This window comes from Narcine bancroftii, chromosome 2 (assembly GCF_036971445.1).
Source record: "Narcine bancroftii isolate sNarBan1 chromosome 2, sNarBan1.hap1, whole genome shotgun sequence".
NCBI lineage: Eukaryota > Metazoa > Chordata > Chondrichthyes > Torpediniformes > Narcinidae > Narcine > Narcine bancroftii.
The window spans coordinates 279,809,138-279,834,099 of record NC_091470.1 but is presented as its reverse complement, the minus strand read 5'-3'; the positions used below and the strand labels follow the sequence as shown (position 1 = coordinate 279,834,099).

General features: G+C 38.3%; 1 protein-coding gene and 2 long non-coding RNA genes across 4 annotated transcripts in view; 2 read left to right on the top strand and 1 right to left on the bottom strand.

Moving 5' to 3' along the window:
* Positions 1-4,617, top strand: part of mib1 (MIB E3 ubiquitin protein ligase 1) — a 240,612-nt gene extending 235,995 nt beyond the window's left edge. For both annotated transcript variants that reach the window (XM_069921103.1, XM_069921102.1), the window contains exon 21: positions 1,040-4,617. In XM_069921103.1, coding sequence (XP_069777204.1) covers positions 1,040-1,180 — 141 coding nt within the window. In that variant the 3' untranslated portion in view covers positions 1,181-4,617. The remainder of the gene's footprint in view (positions 1-1,039) is intronic.
* LOC138755325 (uncharacterized) overlaps positions 1-24,962 on the bottom strand; it is a 67,444-nt gene that overhangs the window by 20,281 nt on the left and 22,201 nt on the right. The window lies entirely within an intron of this gene.
* Positions 9,842-24,185, top strand: LOC138755326 (uncharacterized). The gene is made up of 4 exons (XR_011352197.1): positions 9,842-13,942; positions 19,216-19,317; positions 21,467-21,500; positions 22,201-24,185. It is a non-coding gene; the product is annotated as an uncharacterized lncRNA (long non-coding RNA).

The following is a 24,962-nucleotide window of genomic DNA, read 5'->3' as shown; positions in this document are numbered from 1 at the left end:
ACAATGATAATTAAAAGATTTATAACAAACATGTACATCAAACTGCAAGAGAAAGAGAACGAGGAAACAAGCTGTAAACCCAAACAAAAATGGGAACAAGATCTAAACATAAAGATAAAGAATAAAACATGGGAAAAGCTATGCTCCGGAACTATGAGAAATACAATAAACACGAGGTTACGCATGATACAATATAATTGATTATACAAGCTATACACCACGCCCCAAAAGTTTAATAAATGGGACCCTACAGTATCAGACAGATGTTTTCGTTGTAAGAAGGAAACGGGAACAACAATGCATGCAATTTGGGCATGTGAGAAAGTGGAAAAGTTTTGGGAAGATCTAAATCAGGTATTAAATAAAATCACAAAAAGCAACATACCAAAAAATCCAGAGATCTTTCTTCTAAGTAATATAAGAAGTAAAGAACGTGGACTCTATTTGGATGGAGCACAAAAAAGATTTATTATGATAGCTGTAGCAAAAAAATGTATTATGTCAACCTGGAAATTAGAAGATAGCCTGAGAATACAGCAATGGTACATAGAAATGAATAAATGTATTCCATTGGAAAAAATAACATATAATTTAAGAAATAACATCATAGTATTTGAACAAATTTGGGAACCGTACATGGAACACAACAGAGAAGTCCTACCGCGGACCTCCACCGCCTAAAATGACAGAAGGAGGAGAAGAAGAAATGAACTGACCCAGTATGTAAAAGTAGAAGACACAAATTTCTTGTTTATTTTCATTGTGTGATGACATTGTTTAATGGGTTTAATGTATCACAATAGGTTGAACGTTGAGTGGGTGGGGAGGGTGGGGGGTGAAGGAGGGAGGGGGAAAAGGGGAGAAAATGACACTGTGTATATTCAAGAGGGAAATGTTTGTGTGTATTTTGGTCATTATGGTTCATAGTGTGAAAAATTTAAAAACATTTTAAAAAAAGAATGCAATCTGCTAAAATGAAGGATATTTGATGTTCAGTAGAACAGATAGTTATCAGTGTTTAATGTGTGATCTGTTTCAGACTATGTGTCCTGTTTGCCTGGATCGTTTGAAGAACATGATATTTCTCTGTGGACATGGGACATGTCAACTTTGTGGGGATCGAATGAGTGAATGCCCTATCTGTCGTAAAGCTATAGAACGCAGGATTTTACTGTATTAAACTGAGACAGTATTGTCTGAGTACAAAACGGAGCACTACACCGCATCATAGTTGCAAATAAATTATTTTTGGTAGTCCTTTTGTTTGTGGTATGATAGTTGGATCATGAAATCGAGAGCCTTTTCTATGTTATAATGTAGTATGGGAAATTGAAAATTTATCTACTTAGTTCTGTGCAAACAGTCATCAAAATGCCTTGTCGATGAGGTTTTATGGATGGTATCAGAACTAACCCTATCTCCTGATTCATCCGGTTGCATTTATATAATGGATAAAAAGGCTCTTTGGGCTACAATAGGAAAATCACAAAATAGTTTTTTTTTGACTGCGCAAGTACAAAGAACATGTACCTGCTGTACGCTTCAAACATTTTCTTGATATTTTGTACAACAGTTATTAGTTCATTAAATTTATTTTAACAACTTCACAAAACGTGCATAAATTCTTGTAAATGCATTTAGATTTCCAAACAAATATTACAGAGACAACTATAACTCAACTGAACTAATTTTCTAGAAATAAAAATACAGTAATAAGCAATGATTTATTAACTGCATCATCCAGTAATGCAGTTGAAGAAAAAGCACAGGAAGTTCAATTGTAAAACTATTTTAAAATTGCGGTTTAGTTAATCTTATTTGGATTATAGGTGTTTAAAGTGTGCTGTTTTATCCTGAATAATACCTCAGCAATGAATAGGGTGCTATCCTGTGTAGAATTGAGAATTTTAAGTAGTTCAAATGTACTTTGTATATGCTATCTAATTTTAATACTGCAGTATTTTCATCATTTTTTTCTACATAAAATTGACATCCATTGTAAAAATCCCTTTAGTTTATTTCTGGAGCATTTTCTAAGGTCAATCCACCAAAAGAGCATGATCCATGTAATTATAATATTGTTTTAGTAGCTCCTTGGCTTTGTTAGTAAATTAGCATTGATCAATATTTGAGAAAATGTCATCGTAATAGTGTTTTAAATATAGTACTGAAAAGGCCAATGCAGAATATGCTTAAAATGTGCTGCAAAAGGGAAAAATTAAGTTTTATCATTTTTCCACAAGGAAAGAGTTAAAAATTATTGTTGATGGAAATTGGTTTATGTTCTGTCTGTAAGCCACCTGAAATTTTACGTTGTATTGTTAATTAGTGGAGGCAAGTGATCCTTAACTTTTGCATGTTTCGATGTATCAATGCACACCAGTTCAAATTCTAATCATGATCGTGGTTGAACTATTTAAATTTTGATATTTTTACAGGCTTCAGGCATATATATATATATATATATATATTATAAAAGCAGATTTTGTTTGATTAAGTGCCTCATCTGTGTTCAGCAGCATTTCACTAGCTGGCAAAAATTGGAAGCCTGCTGTAGAATTATCGTTGACTGTCTAAATCAAAGCAATCAATGGTGTAATGTATTGACACACCAAGATAGTTGTATCATTGGACTGATCAAATATTGATGATCCTTAACTATAAACCATCTTATTTGTAGTTTGTTCACTATCTCTTGAAGAGTAACTTTTGAAGGAACATATTGTATGAAATTTAGTTTAAAGTGAATTAATTCATATTCACAATTTTTTGTCTTTTGATGTTTTTTAATAATGCCATTTAAATATTTTGGCTCCGAATCAACTGGAAATGTATCCTCTACTACACTGCAGAATTGCACCAGCCATCCATTGTCTTAATGCAAAGAGAAGCTGCTATTATTGCCTGTTACCACTTCCCCTCTGAAATTAAGTACAGCATCCTGGAGATCTAAAACAATGAGCTTCTAAGCTTCATTATATGGGATAAACTAATTTTAAAATTCCAGTTCTGGATTGAATTTGAATTAAAATAGCTTTTATCAACCAAAGCTGAGGAAACTGGATTAGGATCAACAATGAAATTATTTACAACTACATTTAAATGTAAAATTGCTAAATTTGTACTTTAAAATCTCTGGAGTATGCAAATCTCCATAATTTGCTTCTAATAAATCATGACACCTGGTCACTGATTAAAATAAGCTCTTGGCTTCCTCCATCCACAATAACAATGCTAAGTGATAATTAGCCTGGAAGCAGATTGAATTATTTCAGTGTTTTTACTTCAAAAATGTAAGGGGTTGCCTTTTTCATTATCTAGTTATTTGTGTCTCCTGTGTCTTTATGGTGATTTGATTTTTTTTACTCCTTTTGGGATTCTGGGAATTTAGCTGTTCTGCATGATGTTTACTTTTTGTTTAATTTTACAGTATTTTAGTTTTAGGATTGTACTTCAATACAACCTCAATTGTTTTTCAGAATGGTGAAATCATTTTTACTATTTGAGTTTAATTATAGAAATGTTTTGAATTTAAAATATTGGAAATATGGAAATAAGAGAATTTGCACAAGAACTTCATTTGTCTAATTGCATTTCAGAATTAAAATTAATTATTCCAAATGTAATTTCTAAACTCAGCTTTGCATGGTAGCTGAAAGAAAATGTAAATTGCCTCTGATAGTCTGAACGTCACTTGCATACAGTTCTGCCTTTATTGTCATTGAAAGTTTAGTATCATTTCAACCATTTTTCTCACAATTTGAATAGACCTTTTGAGTGATTAGAATAGTCCATTACTCTAGTAAGCCTCGGCCATACTGCAGTAATGGTTAGTGGGGATGGGTAAGATTGAGATGATTGGTTGTAATCAAGGAGAATATTTGAGAAATTGTAATTTTTAACCTTGGCTTTGTTACCTATAATAGGATTCTGTTAAATGGTTGTTCAGTTTGAGGTAAAATGCATTTCACAGCTATAAGATTCCTGCTGTAGTAGTTGCGACTGCAAGTTTACTTTGCCTCATAAGCGATTCAATACCAGTGAAATACATTATGGAATATTTAGAATATCGTCTAAAGGGTTTATGTTGCAGTATTTTTTTGTTTGTTGCGTAATCTTCGGAATGCCATAGATATATACTTAACATCAATTATGTGATAGAATGAACTTATGTGTAAAATTGATGACGTTAATTTACTGGCTTTTTATTATGTTATAGTATGTATAGTTACTTGTAATGAGGTTTTTGTAATTATGCCAATTGTCTGAAAATACTTGTCTCGCCAAATTACTTAATATTTAAGCATTCAAATGCTAATTGATAATGAATATGTGGACATTTTAAATTTAATTTCTACCCTTTTTTTTCTGTTTTACGAAGAAAATAGTCTTTTAAAGCAGAATTGCTTATTTTTCTTTCTTTATTCCTTACAATTTTGGCATGATGGGGTGGGAACAAGAATTCTTTTATTGGGGAGAATTTTGACCAAACTATCTGCTCATCATTTTTACTATGCTATTTCGTGTCTGAATGCAACAGTTCTGTGCTTTGATAATGAAAAGTGCACAGCCAGGTCAAAACTTTAGAATAAAATCTCATTTGTATTCCTTCATTAATCTGTCTGATGTGATTTTAAAATCTGAGAAAACTTGTGCACAGCCAATGCTCTGCCATCATCCAGAGTGCAAGATCTGTTTGTGGTATTCAAATTCACCTAAAACCATAAAAGAAATGCAAACTATTGAAGAGTGTGACATTGAAGGCAAGTGATATTTCTCTTCAAATGGAATGCAAACAGTTTTTTAATGTAACCATATGAATATATAATTTCAGTGTAAATCTCCAGCATTTACTTGTTGTCCATCCATTCCTTATGAAATTTTTTTGTTTGTTTATAAATTTGCTCTTGTAACTTCCCTCACTCTATCTCTCAAGACCAATCTGTTAATTTTTCTTTATTTTTCAGCCTCAAGAAGATTTTTCTCTTCTGTTTTATGATTATCAGAGAAATTTCATCCCTAAATTGACTTTCATACCTCCTCCCAACTTTGGGGCAGCACAGTGTCTGAAGAAATCAATCCTTGTGTAAGACTAAAATGTTTCATACCCTGGGAATCTGGACCCTGTTTGGACTTTTTAGCCAAGAGCAATGATCTTGCAGCAATGTCTGTGTCACCCTTTCAGAATCTTACTTTTCAAGAAATTTCCTTAGTTGTCTTAACTCCAGTGCCAATAGCAATTTTTCTAATGATCAGTCATATCCCTGTGGCATCATCTCCAAGGCAAGTTTAATATTCTTTTGAGATGGAGATCATAACATAAGTAATAGGACCAAGAGTACACCATCTGGCCTGTCGAGTTTGCTCTGCCATTCAATATGATCATGGCTAATCTAATGATAGGTTCATCTCCAGCTACCTGCCTTTCCACATATCCATAATTCCCCTACTATGCAAAAAATCTATCCAGTCTTGTCTTAAATATCTTTACTGAGGTAGCCTCCACCAGGGCGCAGATCCAGATTGGCAAAGAAAAATTTCACTGGAAGTTCGTGTTGGCCTCGGTGGGCACCGTGCTGTTGGGGGCCGACTTCCTGAGGGCTCACAGCTTGCAGATTGACATGAAGAGCAAGAGTCTGGTCAACGCCCGCACTTGATGGTGGAACCATTGGCCGCCTGCAGGGCTGGACTGCGAGTCTCCAGCGCTGTAGGGGGGTAGGAGGCTCAGTTCAGCCCCTGTGTCGACCAGCTGGTGGATTTGTCAGTGACATAAAGGAGGCTGTTCATGTGGCCAGCTGTGGCAGCCATCAACGGTGGCTGACCTGGTCATTTCCCTGGAAGCTACAGGGTTGGCGACACTTACAGGCTTGCGCTCCTCAGCGCTGGTGATAAAAACACCAGGTCGAATGGCTTTCTTCTGGCTTGTGCTTGGGGGCGACTTGAGGATGATTGGTTCCTGGTCTTGAAACCTGGTTGAGGGCTGCTTCATGCTCCCTTTTTGTACACCAGAGGGCATCTGCTCGGGCTGCGACCTTACATGGGTCTGCAAAATCCTCATCTGCTAAGAGCAGCTGGATTATTCTCTGGCATTTGTTCGAGGAAAATCTGGCAGAAGAGGAAACAAGGCTTATGATCCTCCGCCAGAGCCAACATTTCATCCATTCATGCTGACGGGCTGCGATCCCCAAGCCCGTCCAGGTGCAAGAGCCTGGAAGCCCGTTTGCTGGGGTGTGAGGCCAAAAGTCCCCAGGAGCAAGTTCTTGAGGGCGGTATATTTATCCTCAGCTGGAGGATGATGGATGACGTCAACCACCCGGCTGCTGTGTCTTGATCCAGCGCGTTCAGGACATAGTAGAACATCGTGGCATCTGCTGAGATGTTTCTAAGGTGGAATTGCACTTCCGCCTGCACAAACCATGTCCGTAGGCGATGGGTCCAGAAGGGGGGGGAGGGGAAGTTTGATGGCCACTGTATTAACCTCAGCCGGATCCATGTCTTTGAGTCCAGAAAGGTGTCTGGGCTCGTCAGGGTCACCACTGTGGTGCACTGCGCAGCTGTAGAAAGCATAGCCACCACGTTGAGGGTCGTTAACGACTTTATTTGAATTTAGTGCGCGCCCCTTTAAGGGCAGCGCTGGCTCAGTCACCACGTGCATGGTGATGTCATAATTGCTGCCCAAGGCGCACGCTGAGAGGGAGGTTTGAGTCAGGAAGAACCCCTGACAGTGCCATCTTCCCATGGTTGCCCCGCCACATGGCGTTACATGCAGGGCTGGTTTGCCATGAGAGAGTGTGCTGCCACAATCTTCTATTTTTCCTTCGAAAGTGAATAACCTCATATTTACCAGCATTGCACTCTATTTGCCAGACCCTTGCCCACTCATTTATATCTCTAGACTCTTATCCTCTGCACAATATGCTTTTTCACTCAATTTAGTGTCATCATATACTCTATGCACAGTCCCCTCTTAAGATCATTTTTTTGAAGACTTTATTTAAAATTTTTATAACATGAATACAATAGAGAATTACATTTAAAGAAAAATTTTTTAAAAAATGGTATGATTACAATATTACATCAGAAAACTACACAAAATAACCCCCCCCCCCCATTAATTGTAACACAATATTAGTAATCTAACTTAAAATTAGTCCAGCCCTCCCCCCCCCCAAAAATAAAGAGTGAAGAGTTAATAAAATTAACAATATTATATATGGAAAAAAAATACCTACTTACAAAAAAAGAGATAAAACTTAACCTAAAAAAAATTCAAACAACAAAAGAAAATTTTTATCAATACTAAAATATCACGCTTAAACATATATTTAAATCAAACTTAAATGCATATAATTAGCAAACAGAGTCCACTTTAACTTATAAAAAGACATCTTATCCTGAATTGAAAAAGATCTCCTTTCCATGGTCAAACAAAATTTCATCTCCAAATACCACTTATCTAAAGTTAGTATATTTTTATCTTTCCAAGTAAGTGCTATACATTTCTTAGCTACGACTAAAGCTAAATAGATAAAGGAAATCTGATAATCTTCTAAACCTAAATCAATTAATGATTGCATGTTCCCTAATAAAAATATATCGGGATCTAATACAAGATGGATATTATATAAACTGTTAAAAATAGATTGAATACCTTTCCAAAACTGTTGCAATCGATCAGAAAGCCAAACAGTATGCAAAAAAGTATTGGCCGTCTGATCACATCGAAAACAAGAATCCAACTTACTAAGACCAAATTTTTTTAATTTCTCCAGCGTTAAATATAACTGATGAATAAAATTTTAATTAATCATCGCTAGTCTAGCGTTAATTAATTTCCGAATACTATTCTGACAAATTTCCATCCAAGCTTCTTCAGCTATTTTATGTCCTAAATCTTTTTCCCATTTCAACTTATTTTTATCCCAGTCTTTTTTACTATCAATTTCTTGTAAAATACAATACAAATCAGATATATATCCCTTTTTTGGTATTGACAGTACATATTCTTCAAAACTAGATTCAGGTAATAAAATCATGTCGACCACATAACTCTTTTACAAAAGATCTTAATTGATAATATACAAATATAGAATTTCCACTAATACCATATTTCCTTTGTAATTCGTCAAAGGAACAAAAACAACCCTCAGAAAAACAATCAGATAAATTTTTTATTCCCTTCTTTTCCCATTGTTTCAAAGTGGCATTGGAGACCGTAAAAGGAACAAGTTCATTATTATATAATGGCAATCTTCCAGAATATATATTTTTAAGTCCCAGTTTTTTAAGTTTACTTGTCCATAAATTCAATAAATGTTTCAATATTGGCACATCGTAAGTTCGTAGTAAATTTTTATTCCATCGAAACAAAAACTCATGAGGAAATTTTTCTAAAATAACTGCCATTTCTATCTTTACCCAACTAGGTGGATCGTCCATATTCATTAATGCACTAAGAAATTTAAATTGAGCTGCTTCGTAATAATGCTGAAAATTCGGTAATCTTAAACCTCCAAATTGAAAATCCCACATCAATTTTCTCATTGCTACTCTCGGAAATTTTCCCTTCCATAAGAATTCTCTAATGGCTTTATATAAGTCCTTAAAAAAACTTTTTTTTAAATAAGGAATTGATTGAAACAGATATTGTATTCTAGGAAAAATATTCATTTTTATGGTATTAATCCTCCCTAGTAAACCCAAAGGTAGATCCCTCCACCTAATCAAATCTAATTTAATCCTTTTTATTAAAGGAAGATAATTAATTGAGTATAATTCTTGAAATTTCGTATTAACATTAATTCCTAAATATTTAATTTGTGTAGTCCACTTCAAATTTGTAATATTTTTATACACTGAATAATCATCTTTACAAATTGTCAAAATTTCACTTTTAGCCCAATTTACTTTATCCCTCTTAAGATCATTAATGTATATTGCGAACAGTTGCAGGGCCAGTACTGACCCCTGCAGCACAACGCTCACCACTGATTGTCAACTGGAAAAATACCCATGTATCTCAACTCTCTGCTTTCTCTTGGTTGACCAATCCTCTATCCATGCTAATACATCACTCCCAACTCTGTGCATCCTTATGGTGTAAGGCCTTTTATGTGGCACCTTACTGAACACTTTCTGGAAATCCAAGTAAATAACATCCTATTCCCCACCACTGTATCTACTGCACTCGAAGTATCCTCAAAAAAGTCCAGTAAGTTTGTCAAACAAGACCTGCTTCTGCTGAATCCATGCTCATCTGCCTGATGTACATTCCAGATGCCTCCTTATTTATTTTTTAATGATGACTTCAAACTTTTTCCCAACGACAAATGTAAAACTAACTGGCCTATAGTTACCTGCCATTTTTCTACATCCTATTTTGAAAAGTGACATGACATTCGCCATCTTCCAATCCACTGGGACCTGCCCAGGCACCAGAGAACGTTGATAAATTATCTCCAAAGTGTCAACTATAACTAATGCCATTTATTTCAGTACCCTGGGATGCATTCTGTCAGGACCAGGGGGCTATCTATCTTTAGGCCCCCAAGTTTGTTCAGCACAACTTATTTCGTGACCACTATTATATCCAGGAACTCACTTCCCATGGCATGCATAACCTCTGCCTTTGACTTGGTAGACGTGTCCTCCACCATTTTCTTTGGCTTGGCTTCGCGGACGAAGATTTATGGAGGGGGTAAAAAGTCCACGTCAGCTGCAGGCTCGTTTGTGGCTGACAAGTCTGATGTGGGACAGGCAGACACGATTGCAGCGGTTGCAAGGGAAAATTTGTTGGTTGGGGTTGGGTGTTGGGTTTTTCCTCCTTTGCCTTTTGTCAGTGAGGTGGGCTCTGCGGTCTTCTTCAAAGGAGGTTGCTGCCCGCCAAACTGTGAGGCGCCAAGATGCACGGTTTGAGGCGTTATCAGCCCACTGGCGGTGGTCAATGTGGCAGGCACCAAGAGATTTCTTTAGGTAGTCCTTGTACCTTTTCTTTGGTGCACCTCTGTCACGGTGGCCAGTGGAGCATGAAGACCGACACAAAATAGCCATTTAAAACTTGTGCCATTTCCTCATTACCCAATACCAATTTCCCTTTCTTGTCCTCCAAGGAATGTATGTTCACTTTAGTCACCCTTTTCCACTTTATATCCAGTAATTATAAAAACTTTTATGTCCATTTTTATGTTTTGTGCCAATCTTTTTTCATAATCTACCTTCCCTTTTTGTTCGCTTTGTGGTTCTTTGTTGCTTTTTAAAGTTTTCCCATTCTTCTAGTTTTCCACTACTCTTGGTGACTTTGTTCAAAAAGGTCAAAACTACAAAATACATGATTGATCCCACTTTAGCGTTCACAAGAAAATATTCCTATTGTCCTTTATTAATTTTTTTAAAAGCCAGTATTTCATTTCATGTCCAGATTCCTTTGCTTTACTGTACCTGCATGTAACACCCATTTCCTCGCTGCATGTTCCATTTACACATGCAATCCTTATTCAGAAATTATTTTTGGAATTTCAACTTCCTAAATAGGAAATTTATTCAAGCCTTTCAGATATAGATCTAATGTTCAAATGTTTGTATGATCTTCAAAAAAGTGTGTACTTCACTGGCTTTCCATGAGAGTCCTCATATAAAATCACATTTTTTTCACAGCAGAACAAGAAATCTACATTTTTGACCATTGTCTCAGAAGTCCTTGTGATAACTTATAAATCTAGATTCCTGGTGATCTAGGAGCAGGTGTCCTGCACTTCCTTCTTTGAAATTGGGCAGGAGATTGGATTGACCTAAGAGGGGAGAAAATTCTTTAAATTTAAGAAAAACACTCAAAATGTGTATCAATAATTTCTAATTAAAGACTTTGCTAACGATAATTTTTAAAAGCTCATTTAACTGGTGCGATAAATTATGGTGGATAATCTTTGCAGGATTGTATTCCCAATTATGCTTGCATGATGCTTGCATCATTAAGAACAGACTAACAGCTTCCTAGTCATTTAAGTAAAAAAAACAGCTGTCTTCACAGTACAAAATGCCATTTAGCTGCCATATGTTCAAGTCTTCCTATTTCTGAAACAAACTATTTCTCTAGGTTCCACATGGTCGTAGTTAAAGGCTAACCCACTGAGTATTTAAAGAGAGTTGAGCCTATTTTTTTTTGTTCCATGTAAGGTAGGATTAAGATGACAATAAAAACCTGGATAAGACTTCATAACCCCTCTGCACCCCCACATCCCTGACGATCTCATTCTGTCCATATCTGAGGATGACATGCGTGCTGCCTTCAGGAGAGTGAATCTGAGGAAAGCATCTGGCCTGGATGGAATACCCGGCTGAGTATTAAAATTCTGCGCTGATCAACTTACCAAGGATTTCACGGATATCTTCAATATCTCACTCATGTTGGGTGTGGTGGAGGTATCAATCATACCGGAGCCCAAGAAAAGTGCAGTGACCAGTAGCTGTAACATCAACATTGATGGTAAAGCATATGTTCCTGTCTGAGCAGTGACATGGATCCATTCCAGTTTGCCTAGCATGGAAATGGGTATATGGCAGATGCCATCTCACTGGCTCTACACAAAGCCCTGGAACACCTGGACAGTAAAGATGCATACATCAGGATGCTCCTTATCGACTACAGTTCAGTATTTAGCACAATGATCCCCTCAGAACTGATCAGCAAACTACAAGATCTGGAGGATTTTCTCACCTCCAGACCACAATCAGTGAAAATAGGTAAAAACTTCTCCACAAACTCCATCAGTACTGGAGCACCACAGGGCTGTATTCTACTCATGTCACACCAATGACTATGTACCTCAGTATGACAATAACATCTACAAATTTGCTGACGATGCCATGGTAGTGGGTTGTATAAAGGAAGGGGATGAGTCAGCATACAGGAGGGAGATTGAAAACTTGGCTGAATGGTGCACCAACAACAACCTTGCACTCAATGTTACCAAAACTAAGGAGCTGCTTGTTGACTTCAGGAAAGGAAAGCCAGAGGCATACATTCCAGTCATCATTAGGGGATCAGAGGTGGAGAGAGAGAAAATTTAGGTTCTTGGGAGTCACTATCTCAGAGGATCTTTCCGGAACCCAACACACCAATGGCATCTTGAAGAAAGCACATCAGTGTTTACTTCCTCAGTAGTTTGTGTAGGTTTGGTGTGACGCCAGAAACCCTGGCAAATTTCTACAGAGGTGTAATGGAAAGTATGCTGACTGGCTGCATAACAGCCTGATAATGGGAACATCAATACCCATGAGCGTAAAGCCCAGGACATCACAGGCAAAACCCTTCCCGCTATTGAGTACATTTACAGGAGACACTGCTGTCAGAGGGCAGAAGCAATTATCAAAGACCCACACCAACCAGCACACACTGTTCTCGCAGCTGCCATCAGGAAAGAGGTATAGGTGACACAAGATTTGCACCACCAGGTTCAAGAACAGTTGCTACTCCTCCACCACCAGACTCCTCAATGACAAAGTGAATCAAAGACTCATTTAAGGACTCACAAACTTTGTTGGTTTTCTTTTGTTCTCACTGTATTGCACAGTCAGTTTGTTTACATTTTTATCTGTTTACAATTTTATTTGTTTACATGTTTACGCTGTGAAGTTTTTGTTTGCACTACCTGGTAATTCTGTCACGCCTGCAGGAAAAAGAAATCTGAGTTGTATGTGATGTATATACTCTGACAAAAAAATCTGAAATCTGACAGCTTTGTAGAACTACTGCAGATTCATTTTACTATCATTGCAACATGATAACAGAATGGATGTCACCTATCTTCCACAATCCTGTGCACTTACTTATTGGGTGGAGTTCCAAGTGGTTGATCACTATTGGCTATAGCAACCTGCCAGTTCACTGATAATAGAGTTGGGGGTTGGGAACAGAGGCACAAGTTCGTTATTCCACATTCTTTACAAGTACAATTTTAAAGTAAGCACTGATTTATGATTTTGAACAAGGTGAAAGCCAAACACAGATAGAGTAAAATACTTGTTATCTGGAATTCATGCAACCAGTAACCTCAAGCAAGTGACCCAAAAAATCGCAGAAAATAAATGAGCAAAATAAACAAATGTTTAAAATTGGTGTGCCTTGCCGTTAGTTCTCCATTCACGCAATACGCAGTCTCAAACAACTGGAAACTCACTTGCTGGATACCAGGGGTTTTACTGCGTCATCCTTTTGGTTTTTAAATAAAAAAGGTAATTATCTCCATGACAAACCAAACACAAAAGATACTTTTTAAAAAAAATTATTTAATTGTTTGCATCGTTACAGGGAAAAAAGACACAAAAGATACTTGAAGGAGAAAAGTAAATCCAAAATAATAAAATTGTATATGGGAAAGTTTTCTTTTGATAAATTGCACAATTTTTTTAAATATGCTACATAAAGATTTGAAATTAAATCGAGAAAACTAGCATTAAAGACAAAAATGGTTCTATGGTTAGCTCGAGGCTGATTTTTGTTTTCATTTTATTTACATTACCATTTGTTAAAATTGCTCTCATTAAAAAATTGCTATACTTTAAGGGTGGACAAATACTTTGACTGGCAATTGGACATTTTAAATTACGTTAAAAGCTGAGTATTTTTAATCAATTCACTATTCCATTTTTAATTATATTAACATTATTTGATGGCATTTTAGATTTTTCTCAGAAAAGGTGGCATTAGAGGGCACCTTGTGAAATGGTTAGTTCTGATCCAATCACAATATTTCTATCGCCAGTCGTCACTGTATAAATGGAAATTCTTTATTCTCCTGGCAGCAATTGAATAAGAATATGCACAGATAAATATTGTCAATTATAATGATTCCATCAATTTTCTGCAGAGCGCCTGAGAAGATGAGATGCTTTTCAATTGTTAAACAAGATGAACTTTCAACAGTGTCGAGGAAAACCCCTTGATGTATGTACAATAGTTGTTCCCCTAAGTGATCATGATATGTGGTGGGATAATAGTTATTTACTTTGTGATTACGTGTGAAGGTAGATTTACAACAGGTAACTGACCTTTTAGCTCTAGGAATTTTTTGTATTGAATCTACCATCACAGTGGGTGAAGAGACAATTCATCCAGTGAAAAAGTTCACTAATTTTGACAGTCTGCTGTCATGTTCAATTTGCTTTGAAAATAAATCCAAGTATAGCAATAACCTGGAAGTCTGACTTCCCTATCCTTATCAGTCAATGGACTACAGAGATGCATAGCTATATTCCCATGGAAAAAAAATCAGGTATAATCTTAAAACTGACATAGTACCTTCGTCAAAATATATTTGACACACATGGGAGCGCAATTATAGCTGCACCCTGATGAAAATACCAAGAGGTGGATTAATTTAAAAAATAATAAAAGGGAGTGGCTCCACTGCTTCTCCAGATATCCATTGGAAGCACCGATGCTGCATTTTTTAAAATGTTATGGGTGGTCCAATCATACAGGGCTGAACTGGTGGTTGGTTTAAATTTTTCCTTCCAGGAGTTTTTCTTTATGGAGGGGTGAGAGAGGGAGGGATGGAAAACATCACATGTTTGTAATTAGTTGCTGTAGATATCGAAGAAATGTGCGATGAAAAATATTTTTTTTTAAACTGCCGAAACAAGTATTCCATTTGGCGGAGAATATAGGAATTCAGAGGCAAGTGAAAGCAGTTCACTTTGATGTACAGATGCCACACTGTCGAACGGAATCACTTTCACGTGAGATATCTGAGGGAGCCTAATAGCACAAGAAATAGAAAGGGAAGGCTAAAGATTACTTGTAAACACCACAACATCAGCCAATGCTACTGTACCAGTCAATAAAATCATGCCTAATATTTTATCTCTGTAGCCTAGATGTTTACCCTCCCCACTTCAGTCTCAACAAGGGGTCCTGATTTTTACCCTCCCCACTTCAGTCTCAACAAGGGGTCCAGAACTGAAACCTTTACTGACCTTTTCTCTCCATTCATGCTGTCTGATTTATTGAGTCCCTTAGATTCTAAATTGTTGAGGTTTGTAGAATGAATGAATTGAATAATCATTCAGTCACAGATGTATTAAAATTTATTGAGACAATTAAAATGAAAAGACTTAATTAATGAAGTCAATGGAAAGGCAGTTCTTGTGTTGGGAATAATCTGGAGCAAGTTGTTTAACATAAAACAGTGCAGCACAGGAACAGGCCCTTCTGCCCATGACGTCCATGCCAACCACAATGCCAAATTAAACTAATCTCTTTTGCCCACACCTTATCCCTCCATTCCCTGCAAGTTCATTTGAATCTCTAAATGCCTATTCAAAGATATTGTTGTGTCTGCTTCCACCACCCCCTCCCTGCTCTAGGCTCCACATTGCAGGTCCATTCTACTTCCTGTGTAGGGGTAAAACTTGGCTTGGGCATTTCCTTTAAGTTTACTTCCCTTCTCTTAAAGCTAAATCCTCTAGCATTATTCATAAATGCCCTGGGAAGAAGACTAATATCTATTCTGCTCATAATTTTAGCTTCCCCTCAACCTCCATCACTTCAGAGAAAACCATTCAAATTTGTCTAACCTCTCAATGTAGCTAATACTTTCTAATCCAGGCAATATCCTGATGAACCTCTTCTGCACCCTCTCCAAAGCCTCCACATCTTTCTTGTAGCCAGCGGCAAACAGAACTGCACACAATACTTCAAATGTAGGCTAACCAAAGATTTACTCAGTTGCTTCATAACTTCCTGACTTGATACTCAATGCCTCCAATAATAAGGTACACCTTCTTTACAAGAGCTATGGGCTTGCAACCCAAAATCCTCCTAGAATTCAATTGTCCCAAATGTATAATTTCCCCTTGCAATGTGCTATGGCTCCCACTGTTCAGATTAAACTCCACCTGCTATTTCTCCATCAATTGTATCTCCAACTGATCTATATACTGCTGCATCTTTTGACAACCACCTTCACTATGTACAACTCCATTGATTTTTGAGTCATCTACAAACTTACTAATTAGCCCATCTACATTTTTGTTCAAATCATTTTATGCATATCACAAGCAGGATGTCGCAGCACTAATGGTCATAGACCTCCCATCACAGAAACACCCTTCCACCACTAGCCTCTGTGTTCTATAGCCAAGCCAATTTTGAATCTAATCTACCCAGTCTTTATGGGACTCATACATCTTAGTTTTTGGATAAGCCTACCATGAGGGATCTTATCAAGTCCATGTAGACAACATCCACTTTTATTAATCAACTTTGTTATCTCCTCAAAAAAAAGTCAATCAAATTCATGGGATATGATCTGTCCCACACAATGCTATGCTCACTATCCCTAACTGGTGTATTCTTTTCTAAGTGTGAGCAAATCTGAAGAATCTGCTCTATTAAGCTCTCTGAGGCTCACCATTCTATTACTGGCTTAGTTCTATCTCTGTTCCTGAAAAAAGGAACAATTTGGCTACTCTCCTCTCCTCTGGGACCTTGCCTGTAGCTGGGGATCTTGGAGTGCAAGTCATAGGTGAGGTCCCAGAGTACTTCAAGGTAGGCAGTGTTGTTCCTCTGTGGAAGAAGGGCAATAGGGATAATCCAGAAAATATATTTAAACACAATTGAAATAATTATGAGAATCCAGCTAAATAAGATTTTGGGACCAGAGATTAAGGCTTAATGTACCAGTTAAAAATCCCAATTATATCTCACTCAATAAAGCACAATATTTCATGTTCTCTTTCCAGCAAAGATTGTCAATATCTTAAATTCTCATTTGATGAGTAATTTTTGTAGATTCATTGGAGGATCTAGAAACAGGAGCAGGGAATCACTGAATTTGTCCAACTGCATTTCCTTCATTTTGACGGCGAATGCTTGTAAACATCATTGTTACTCCTTATCACAGATCTTGGGGGCCAATATCCTTGTAAATATATATTTAAAAGGAATGCATCGAATGGAAATAACAAAGGATGATAATTATTAAGTGTGGAGTTTTAAAGTGATTTCATTTTGAATTAAAAATTTTCATTAACTTTTTAGCATTAATGTTGAAATGATATTTCCTCATTAAATACGAGCAATCTAATGACTAGAAATTTAAATAATTTCAGCTCTATTTCAATGATTCAAAGTGAACCACATCAAATTTTGAAACTCGTGCTCCATGAATTCTAAAGCCCCTTTCACACTTGCATCCCACTAAATAGGCCGTTCTGTGTCCCGGGATAGGAATAGGGGGTTTGGCCTTTCACTCTTGACCACTTCCAACTGGAACACTGAACGCTTTCACACTTGCAAGGGTTTATTCCCGGCGTTCGGTCTGATCTACCTTTAATAGGAAGTGCGTGCAATGCAATTGCCCATTTCACACTTGCCTGATCTCAACACTGGTGTCTGCAGATTTTGCTTTAACACTTGCCACTTTAAAGGCTGATTGGCATTCGATTCCTAGGATCACTGTCATGTGTGAAAGGGGCTTAAGAGATGGAGGTTAAAATTGTTCTGCTCTTTGCTTCAAGCAGTAACAATGTTTCTTTCAAAACTACTGTTGCAATAAATTTGCTTATTTGAAGCAATATTATCATGTTTATACCTCATATTCAGTTGAAATTTGAATGTGCTAACCTTGCCCCACTGTTTATGCATATGATTTAGACTCTTCTTTCCAATGGTTAAACTTTATTGCTGGCTTTCCACCAAGAGAATTTAACTGCAGTCTGCAGTCTGACTGAATAGATGGACTGTTGTTCAGCCTTGGGTGAGATTAGAATTGATTTTACCTTGTTCTGCAGAAACACACTGGTCTACTGTGGAAACTGAGGACACTGCAGTATAACAAAGAAGATGGCAACATATATGCCAAACAAAAGCATGGCAAGGGGCATATAATTTTAAAATGTGTAAAAGCATTTTTAGGAAACAATAACCCTGACATCAGTAGTGAGAAAGTTGCTGGAGGGGATTCTGAGGTACCTATCCTCTGCCCAGATTTAGACAGGCCGGGACTAATTAAAGGTTGGTGATTATACCTAATGAATCTGGGTTTTTTAAAGAGGATTAAGGAGGGCAGAACAGTGGATGTTGTATGCGCTGTTCCCTCTCAGCTGTGTGCCCATGTGTGCGGACACGTTTTGCAACCAGCGCACAAAAGGTTAGTTACCTAAAATAATGTAGTAATTGATAATTATCCTTATTGAAAATAATCTCTTAGCTAACTGTTTCTATTAACGAGTTGGTTGATTTTTCAAATATCACATTTGCACATCACTAATTCACATTTGGAGCACACATACTTTTGTCATGGGGTAAAAAAGCACAACATAAGATTTTTGCACACATTGACTACTAAAAATTAGAGGGAACACTGGTATGTATGGACTTGAGGGTTAGGGTTTGAAAAGTTCCTGCATGGCAAATTTAGTCTGGAAGGTTAATTCAAAGGTTAATTGGCCAAATGGATTCAAAATGGAAGGAATTAGAGGTTAATAATGGAAGGTTGCTTGTCTGATTGGAAGCCTGTGGCTAGTTGTGTGCCACAGGGGTCGATGCTGGGTCCACTGCTGTTTGTAAACCATATTAATTATTTGGATAGCAATACAGTTAACACGGAGTAAATTTGCAGATGACACCAAAATTGGTGGTTTAATGGATAGTGGTTTAATGGATAGTGGGGAAGGATATCTAAATTGACAACTATTTAAATCAGGTGGGAAGGTGGGTCAAAGAGTGACAAATGAAATTTAACACTGTGTGTTGCAATTTGCCAAGTCAAAACAGGGTCGGATTTACACAATCAATGGTGGAGCCCTGGAGAGTATTGTAGAATAAAGAAAAGAGAGAGGGGTACAGATGTATGGTTCCATGAAAGTGACAATTCAGGTGCATAAGGTAGTGAAGAAAACCAGGTAGGGCTTGCACAGTGAATGGAAGGGCTCTGCAGAGTGTTGTAGAACAGAGAGACTTGGGGATACAGGATGCAACTCCTGCCATGTCTCCTGACAGCTACTTGGCACACACCAGATCCCCGTGTCTGCCACAGGATTTTTATCTCCATCTTTCTCTTTCACTGCAGTTTTAACACATAGCACTGTTATTTTGTTACCAGGACAATATGTTTCTAAGGGTTGATGAGATTGTCATTCTTGCACAGTCAAGAATTTCCTTGTGTACCAAATTATGTGAGGAACCAAACAGATCTCTTTAATGTGTGTTTCCAGGTGTAAGCCACCATGTTGCCTTTTCCAACAAGTGTTTGACGAATTTCAAGAACTTGTGCGTGGAATCTAGTATTAGAACATTCATGGCATAATATATAAAAGGTAAAGCTCAATTTCAAAATAACATTGTTATAGGGATAGAATTTTCACAGAGAGAATTGCAAAGTATAAGCCAATTCTGCATTAAATCTTTTGCTTACGATCATGACACTATCTGTAAGGAGTGTTGTAACGGTGTGCATAGGTTTTCCCTGGGTTCTCCGGTTTCCTCCCATCTTCCAAAATATATGGGATAGTAGGTTAATTGGGTGTAATTGGGCAGTACGTCTCAATGGGCAGTATCAGTTTCTATTGTGCTTTAAATCAAATTTAATAAAAAAATAAATTTAAATATTGAATGTGAAAACCCATAAAGCATTAAAGCAGTAGTAGGTACATAAAGGGTATTTTATTTTAATACCAACCCTCTGCGTCTTAGAGCATTTCTGAGTTTTTACAGCCTCCATACTAACTAATTGCCAATGCTCTCAACACAGCTTTCAATATATTTTCTCTGTATGCACAGAAGCAGATATAGATTTTAATGCTTACAAACAAATAACAAATCACCTTTAGTACTTGAGCACATTATATACTTTTTACACAGAAATCCTGCAATATTGCCATAAAGAAGACCCATCATTAAGCCAGCTTTGGTCATTTACACTGAACCAAACAAAGCCGGCATAATGCAGGTCAGTGTGTCATTTTACACAGCAAGCCAGCATTCCAGGAACAAAAGAGGTAGGCCATGTGACACAACAGTGTCGGCGTCTAGCGTCACGTATAACATACTGTATTTGACAGTATAGACCCACTTTTTTCCCTAACAAAATGGCTCAAAAATAATCCCCCAGTCTTGTATGCAAATTTGAAATTAGGGTGATGATGGTGAGTAACCCCGACAGTGATCATCGTCGCTGCGTGGCCCACGAGCATCGCCGCTATCAGCCCCCGCACTGGTTATTGGAGGGTTGAGAAAGTATCAGGTTCGAGAGAGACAAGTCTGGACACAAGGGTTTGCAATCAAACATGACTTTTATTGACACAACAATTAATAGAAGAACATGGGGAAATCGTAGCAGGAATAAAACGCACACAGTTCATAAAAGAGTGTGGGAAAATCTACTTCAAGTATTGATTTGTAACAGTGGATTTCAAACTTTTTCTCTCCACTCACATGCCACCTTAAGTAATCCCTTACGAATCACTACTATCTATTGTTGGGGTTGTTGGTGGGCTGTCAGGGGCAATGAGGGTTAGGGTTTCAGACTGTTCTAACTGAGGATAAGCCCACAGACCACTTGTTCACAGCACAAGGTACCTGGGGACAGCTGGGAACAAGGCAGTGGGATCAGTGTGGGGGATGATCTTTCATCACAACGCCACTCCCTAACACTAACCTCCTCCCTCTTCAGATATGCCTCCACTTCAAGGCCAGCTGCAGAGGCGGATAAAAATTTTAAACTTACCTGCTTCAATGCTGCTTTTATGCAGAGCGGCGCCTCAGTGCATCGTCCAGAGGTACTATAGGCTGTGCCACCCATCATAAATACGCAACAGAGCAATGGCCGTCTTCCCTACCCATAATGCCCCATGCATTTCCCAGAACAGTTCCAGCTGCATGGGGGATTAAGGGTAGGAAAGATGACCATTGCTCTGCCATGTATTAAGCTGATGAGCGGCCCCAAAGGCCAAAGCGGCCCAGTGAGATACAGGAGTGCCGGTGGGGCTATCACAGCCTGCACTGGCTGCCTCTGATGGCCCCCACCAGCTGCCCCTGCCCGGATGGGTCGTGGGCTGAGGACATCACCATGATGTCCTCAGCCCACCCCTAGCCTGGTGCATGCAGTATATTCATGCCGGGTTGTGGAGCATAGCGCTCCGCTACTGACCTTTCCCCTGAAAGGGATTGCAGTCAGCAATTTGGAGCCAGTATTTCAAAAGACCAACAGCCTCCACACATTTGCCCTGTCAAAACCATGAATTATGTTCTTCTTTGGCTTGGCTTCGCGGACGAAGATTTTGGAGGGTTTGTCCACGTCTGCATCAAAGTTGGTGACTGACAAGTCCGATGCAGGACAGGCAGGCACGGTTGCAAGGGAAAATTGATTGATTGGGGTTGGGGGTTGGGTTTTTCCTCCTTTGTCTTTTGTCAGTGAGGTGGGCTGAATTATGTACTTATGAATTAAACCTCTCATTCTCCTTCCAGCAACACATCAGTGCTTCACCCACCTAACGAAACGGTGAGTCTAGTAGAGGATACATCACTATTTGAACAACAGCTCATTTCAGTCTTCTACATTTATGGGAGCATGTATGGGCATCCAAGACGGGCTAAACCCCAAGTGCCTGCCAGTCAGGTATTCCCTAGTGAATTACTCCCTGTCAACCAGATCGACTCTGCCTTTTACCTTTGCTGTATAATTGCAGTTCAGACTGGCAGACCTAGTGTCAAATCAGTGAAGTACTGGGAATGATACCTTGCTGGGTCGTTGCTGGACCCAGCCACACTTTGTGATTGCCCTCACCCCTCTCCATAAGCGGCCCACAGCAACTCTAACATTTTACAGCTGGGTGACCCCAACTACTGCAAGGCTTCCATGACTGTTTCACCAAATGGAGGGGGCCAAGAATGGCAAGCGGGCTTCAGACTGTTCAAACTGAGGACAAATCCACAGCTTGCTCACAGCACAAGGTAACGAGGGACACCTGGGTACAGGGCAGTAGGATCAATATGGAGGCTGGTGGCGGGCTGTCAGGAGACACCCCTGGGACATAGCAGGCAGTGGGCCGCTGGGAGAGAGTAATATTATTAAAAAAATATTTTTCATATTTTCCTACTTTCATATTTTGTCCAAGTTTTAAATACACTAAAAAATACAGTACACAAACATATCCTTTCCCATCATGGTTCCGGAATGCTGAATTGCCTCTTTTACACAGACGGCGACTTGGTGCTGTTACTATCTCTGCTGCTGGAAAAAGATGGGACTGGAATGACCCCCTCCCCAACATTCCATGTCTGTGCCTTTTATACAGAATTATACAGAAGGTGTAGAGCTCTCCACTGGCCACCGAGACAGAGGTGCACCAAAGAAGAGGTACAAGGACTGCCTAAAGAAATCTCTTGGTGCCTGCCACATTGACCACCACCAGTGGCCTCAAACCGTGCATCTTGGCACCTCACAGTTAGGCGGGCAGCAACCTCCTTTGAAGAAGACTGCAGAGCCCACCTCACTGACAAAAGACAAAGGAGGAAAAACCCAACACCCAACCCCAACCAACCAATTTTCCCTTGCAACCACTACAACCGTGTCTGCATGTCCCGCATCGGATCAATCAGCCACAAACGAGCCTGCAGCTGACGTGGACATTACCCCTCCATTAATCTTCGTCCGCGAAGCCAAGCCAAATAAGAAGATGTGTAGTGTAATAAAGCCACAAATATCCCCCGGAACAAAGTGGCTATGTAAAATGGACTTTAGTTTGTCAATAAATGTTCTCTGAGAACCCAGAGGTTATAATCATCAGGAAAGATTAAACAAGCTGAGAAATCTATGAATGGGAGGAGTGAATGATGATAAGATTATAAAAAGGGAATGTTTTAACTTTCCAGAATCAAGACCTATAAATATGTGTTACTAACAAATCCAATTAAGATGAATTTCTTTAACCAAGTAATAGTTAGAAAATGGAATTCATTGCCACATGACACAGTATGGCAAATTGCCTTTAAAATGAGGCTTGAAGTCCACAGGACAGAAAGGGACTGAAAGATAACCTAGTTGGGCTGGGTGAGAACGTGTAGGTTGACAAAATTAATACTGTTGGTGCCATTGGCCTTTTTATATGCTACACATTAATGTTATGTAACTCACAGCATGACACAACCTATTAACATATTCTTCCTTTTGTTGTAGCAATCTTCTCTGAGTTATAATGTTACACCTAATTTAGGATTGGGATATTTTAATTGTGTGAGTGGGAGAGAGTCTTGTGTTCCCTCGCATCTCTAATTTATCTTTACTCCAATTGTTTCTCCTTGAGTTGATTGACTGGATTCACACAGTATGACCTTATTACAGAGGTGATCTGGGAAATTCATTTATGCTTGTTTGCATTTTGAACTTTAATGACACTTTATATTCCTGCATGTTTATGTGTTCCTAAATATAAATCACATCATAAAATTTCCACAATAAAAGCTGAATTAATACAAGTAACAAACCACCTAATTTATTTTGGTTCGAATGTAAATGGCCTCCTGTAGTGAGCATGCAAAGGCATCGCTTATTCCCTCCTCAAAGCAAACAGCCAGCCAGTGGAAATAATTTTCCACACATATTTTGACATTTAAACCTAAAGTAAAGTAATTTATTGTGCACATTTTCATGACCAGTTATTCAGTACAAAATTATGCAAGATAAGAGTTGCAGAAAACAATGCAAGCTTCCTGTGTCCTCGTCACAACCAGTTCCTCCAGACTTGCCCGTTGTCTTTCCTGAAAAATTTCAAGCAATGTGCACTCAGGAGTCTTGTCGCCCAGCAAGACGATCCAAATTTTCTCAGGGACACCAGGAAAAACTGAAGACTTTTCAGAATGGCCACATTTCTTTTCCTGGTCACCCCACCCCAAGAGTTGGCAATTTTTTCCTTATTCCTTTATCCAATTTCCCTTGCCGTTGCTTAAGAAATGCTGGGACCAGGAAATGAGAGCAATTTTTATCTCATGCTCGAGGTGAACCTAATTCCAGGGATCATTGTGCTTTTTTCTGTATGTGATTACCCAGTCTCCAACTAAGAATTGCTTATATCAATTGCACGTATTCTTGATTGATGGTCTTTGAGTCCATCCGCAAGGTGAATTGTCATTGTCGTCCAGAACAGTTGTTACAAATCAACCAACAAAGCCTACTTTTGCAACTGAAGTTCTGTTTTTATTGCTTTGTTCCCAAAAAGTTTGATTTAGTTTCAGACTCTTTATTTAGAAGCATTTATTTAGTATATTGTAAATAGAAGTGTGCTTAGACACTAAAAATTAATTTATGAATATAAACTGCAAAAGATAAGGTTGTGAACATTTACCAGGGAAATACATGCAGATATAACATCATCTCAATGTATAGGCATAAGCAGTGGGTTTTGATGCAGCCTTCAAGGCTTTTATTAGGCTCCAGGGAAAGTTCACACCAAGGTCCTCTGAAACCCCCTCCTCCAAGTGGCAAAAATTCTGCTTTCTAAACCACAGTATGGATTCCATCCATCTAGAGACATGATGAATATAATGATTTTCACCTCAAGACAACTTAAAGCAGTGGTTCTCAACCTTTCTCTTTCCACTCACCTACCACTTTAAATATTCCCTATGCCATAGGTTCTCTGTGGTTAGTAAGGGATTGCTTAAGGTGGTATGTAGGTGAAAGAAAAAGATTGGAAACCACTGTTTTAATTATACCTAATTGACTCATTATGTTTGGCCCATTTCATTTTGAGTTATGAAATTGTAATGACAATTTTTTTCAAGCAAAATATTTCAGTAATAATTGGGGCTTGAGCAATGATTCTCAACCTGAAGCAATCCCTTACTAATCACAGAGTGCCGATGGCATAGGGATTTCTTAAAGTGGTAGGTGAGTGGAAAGAAAAAGGTTGAGAACCACCTATTTAAAGGAAAATGCAGGGAGAGTATCAGCCTTCTTTTATCG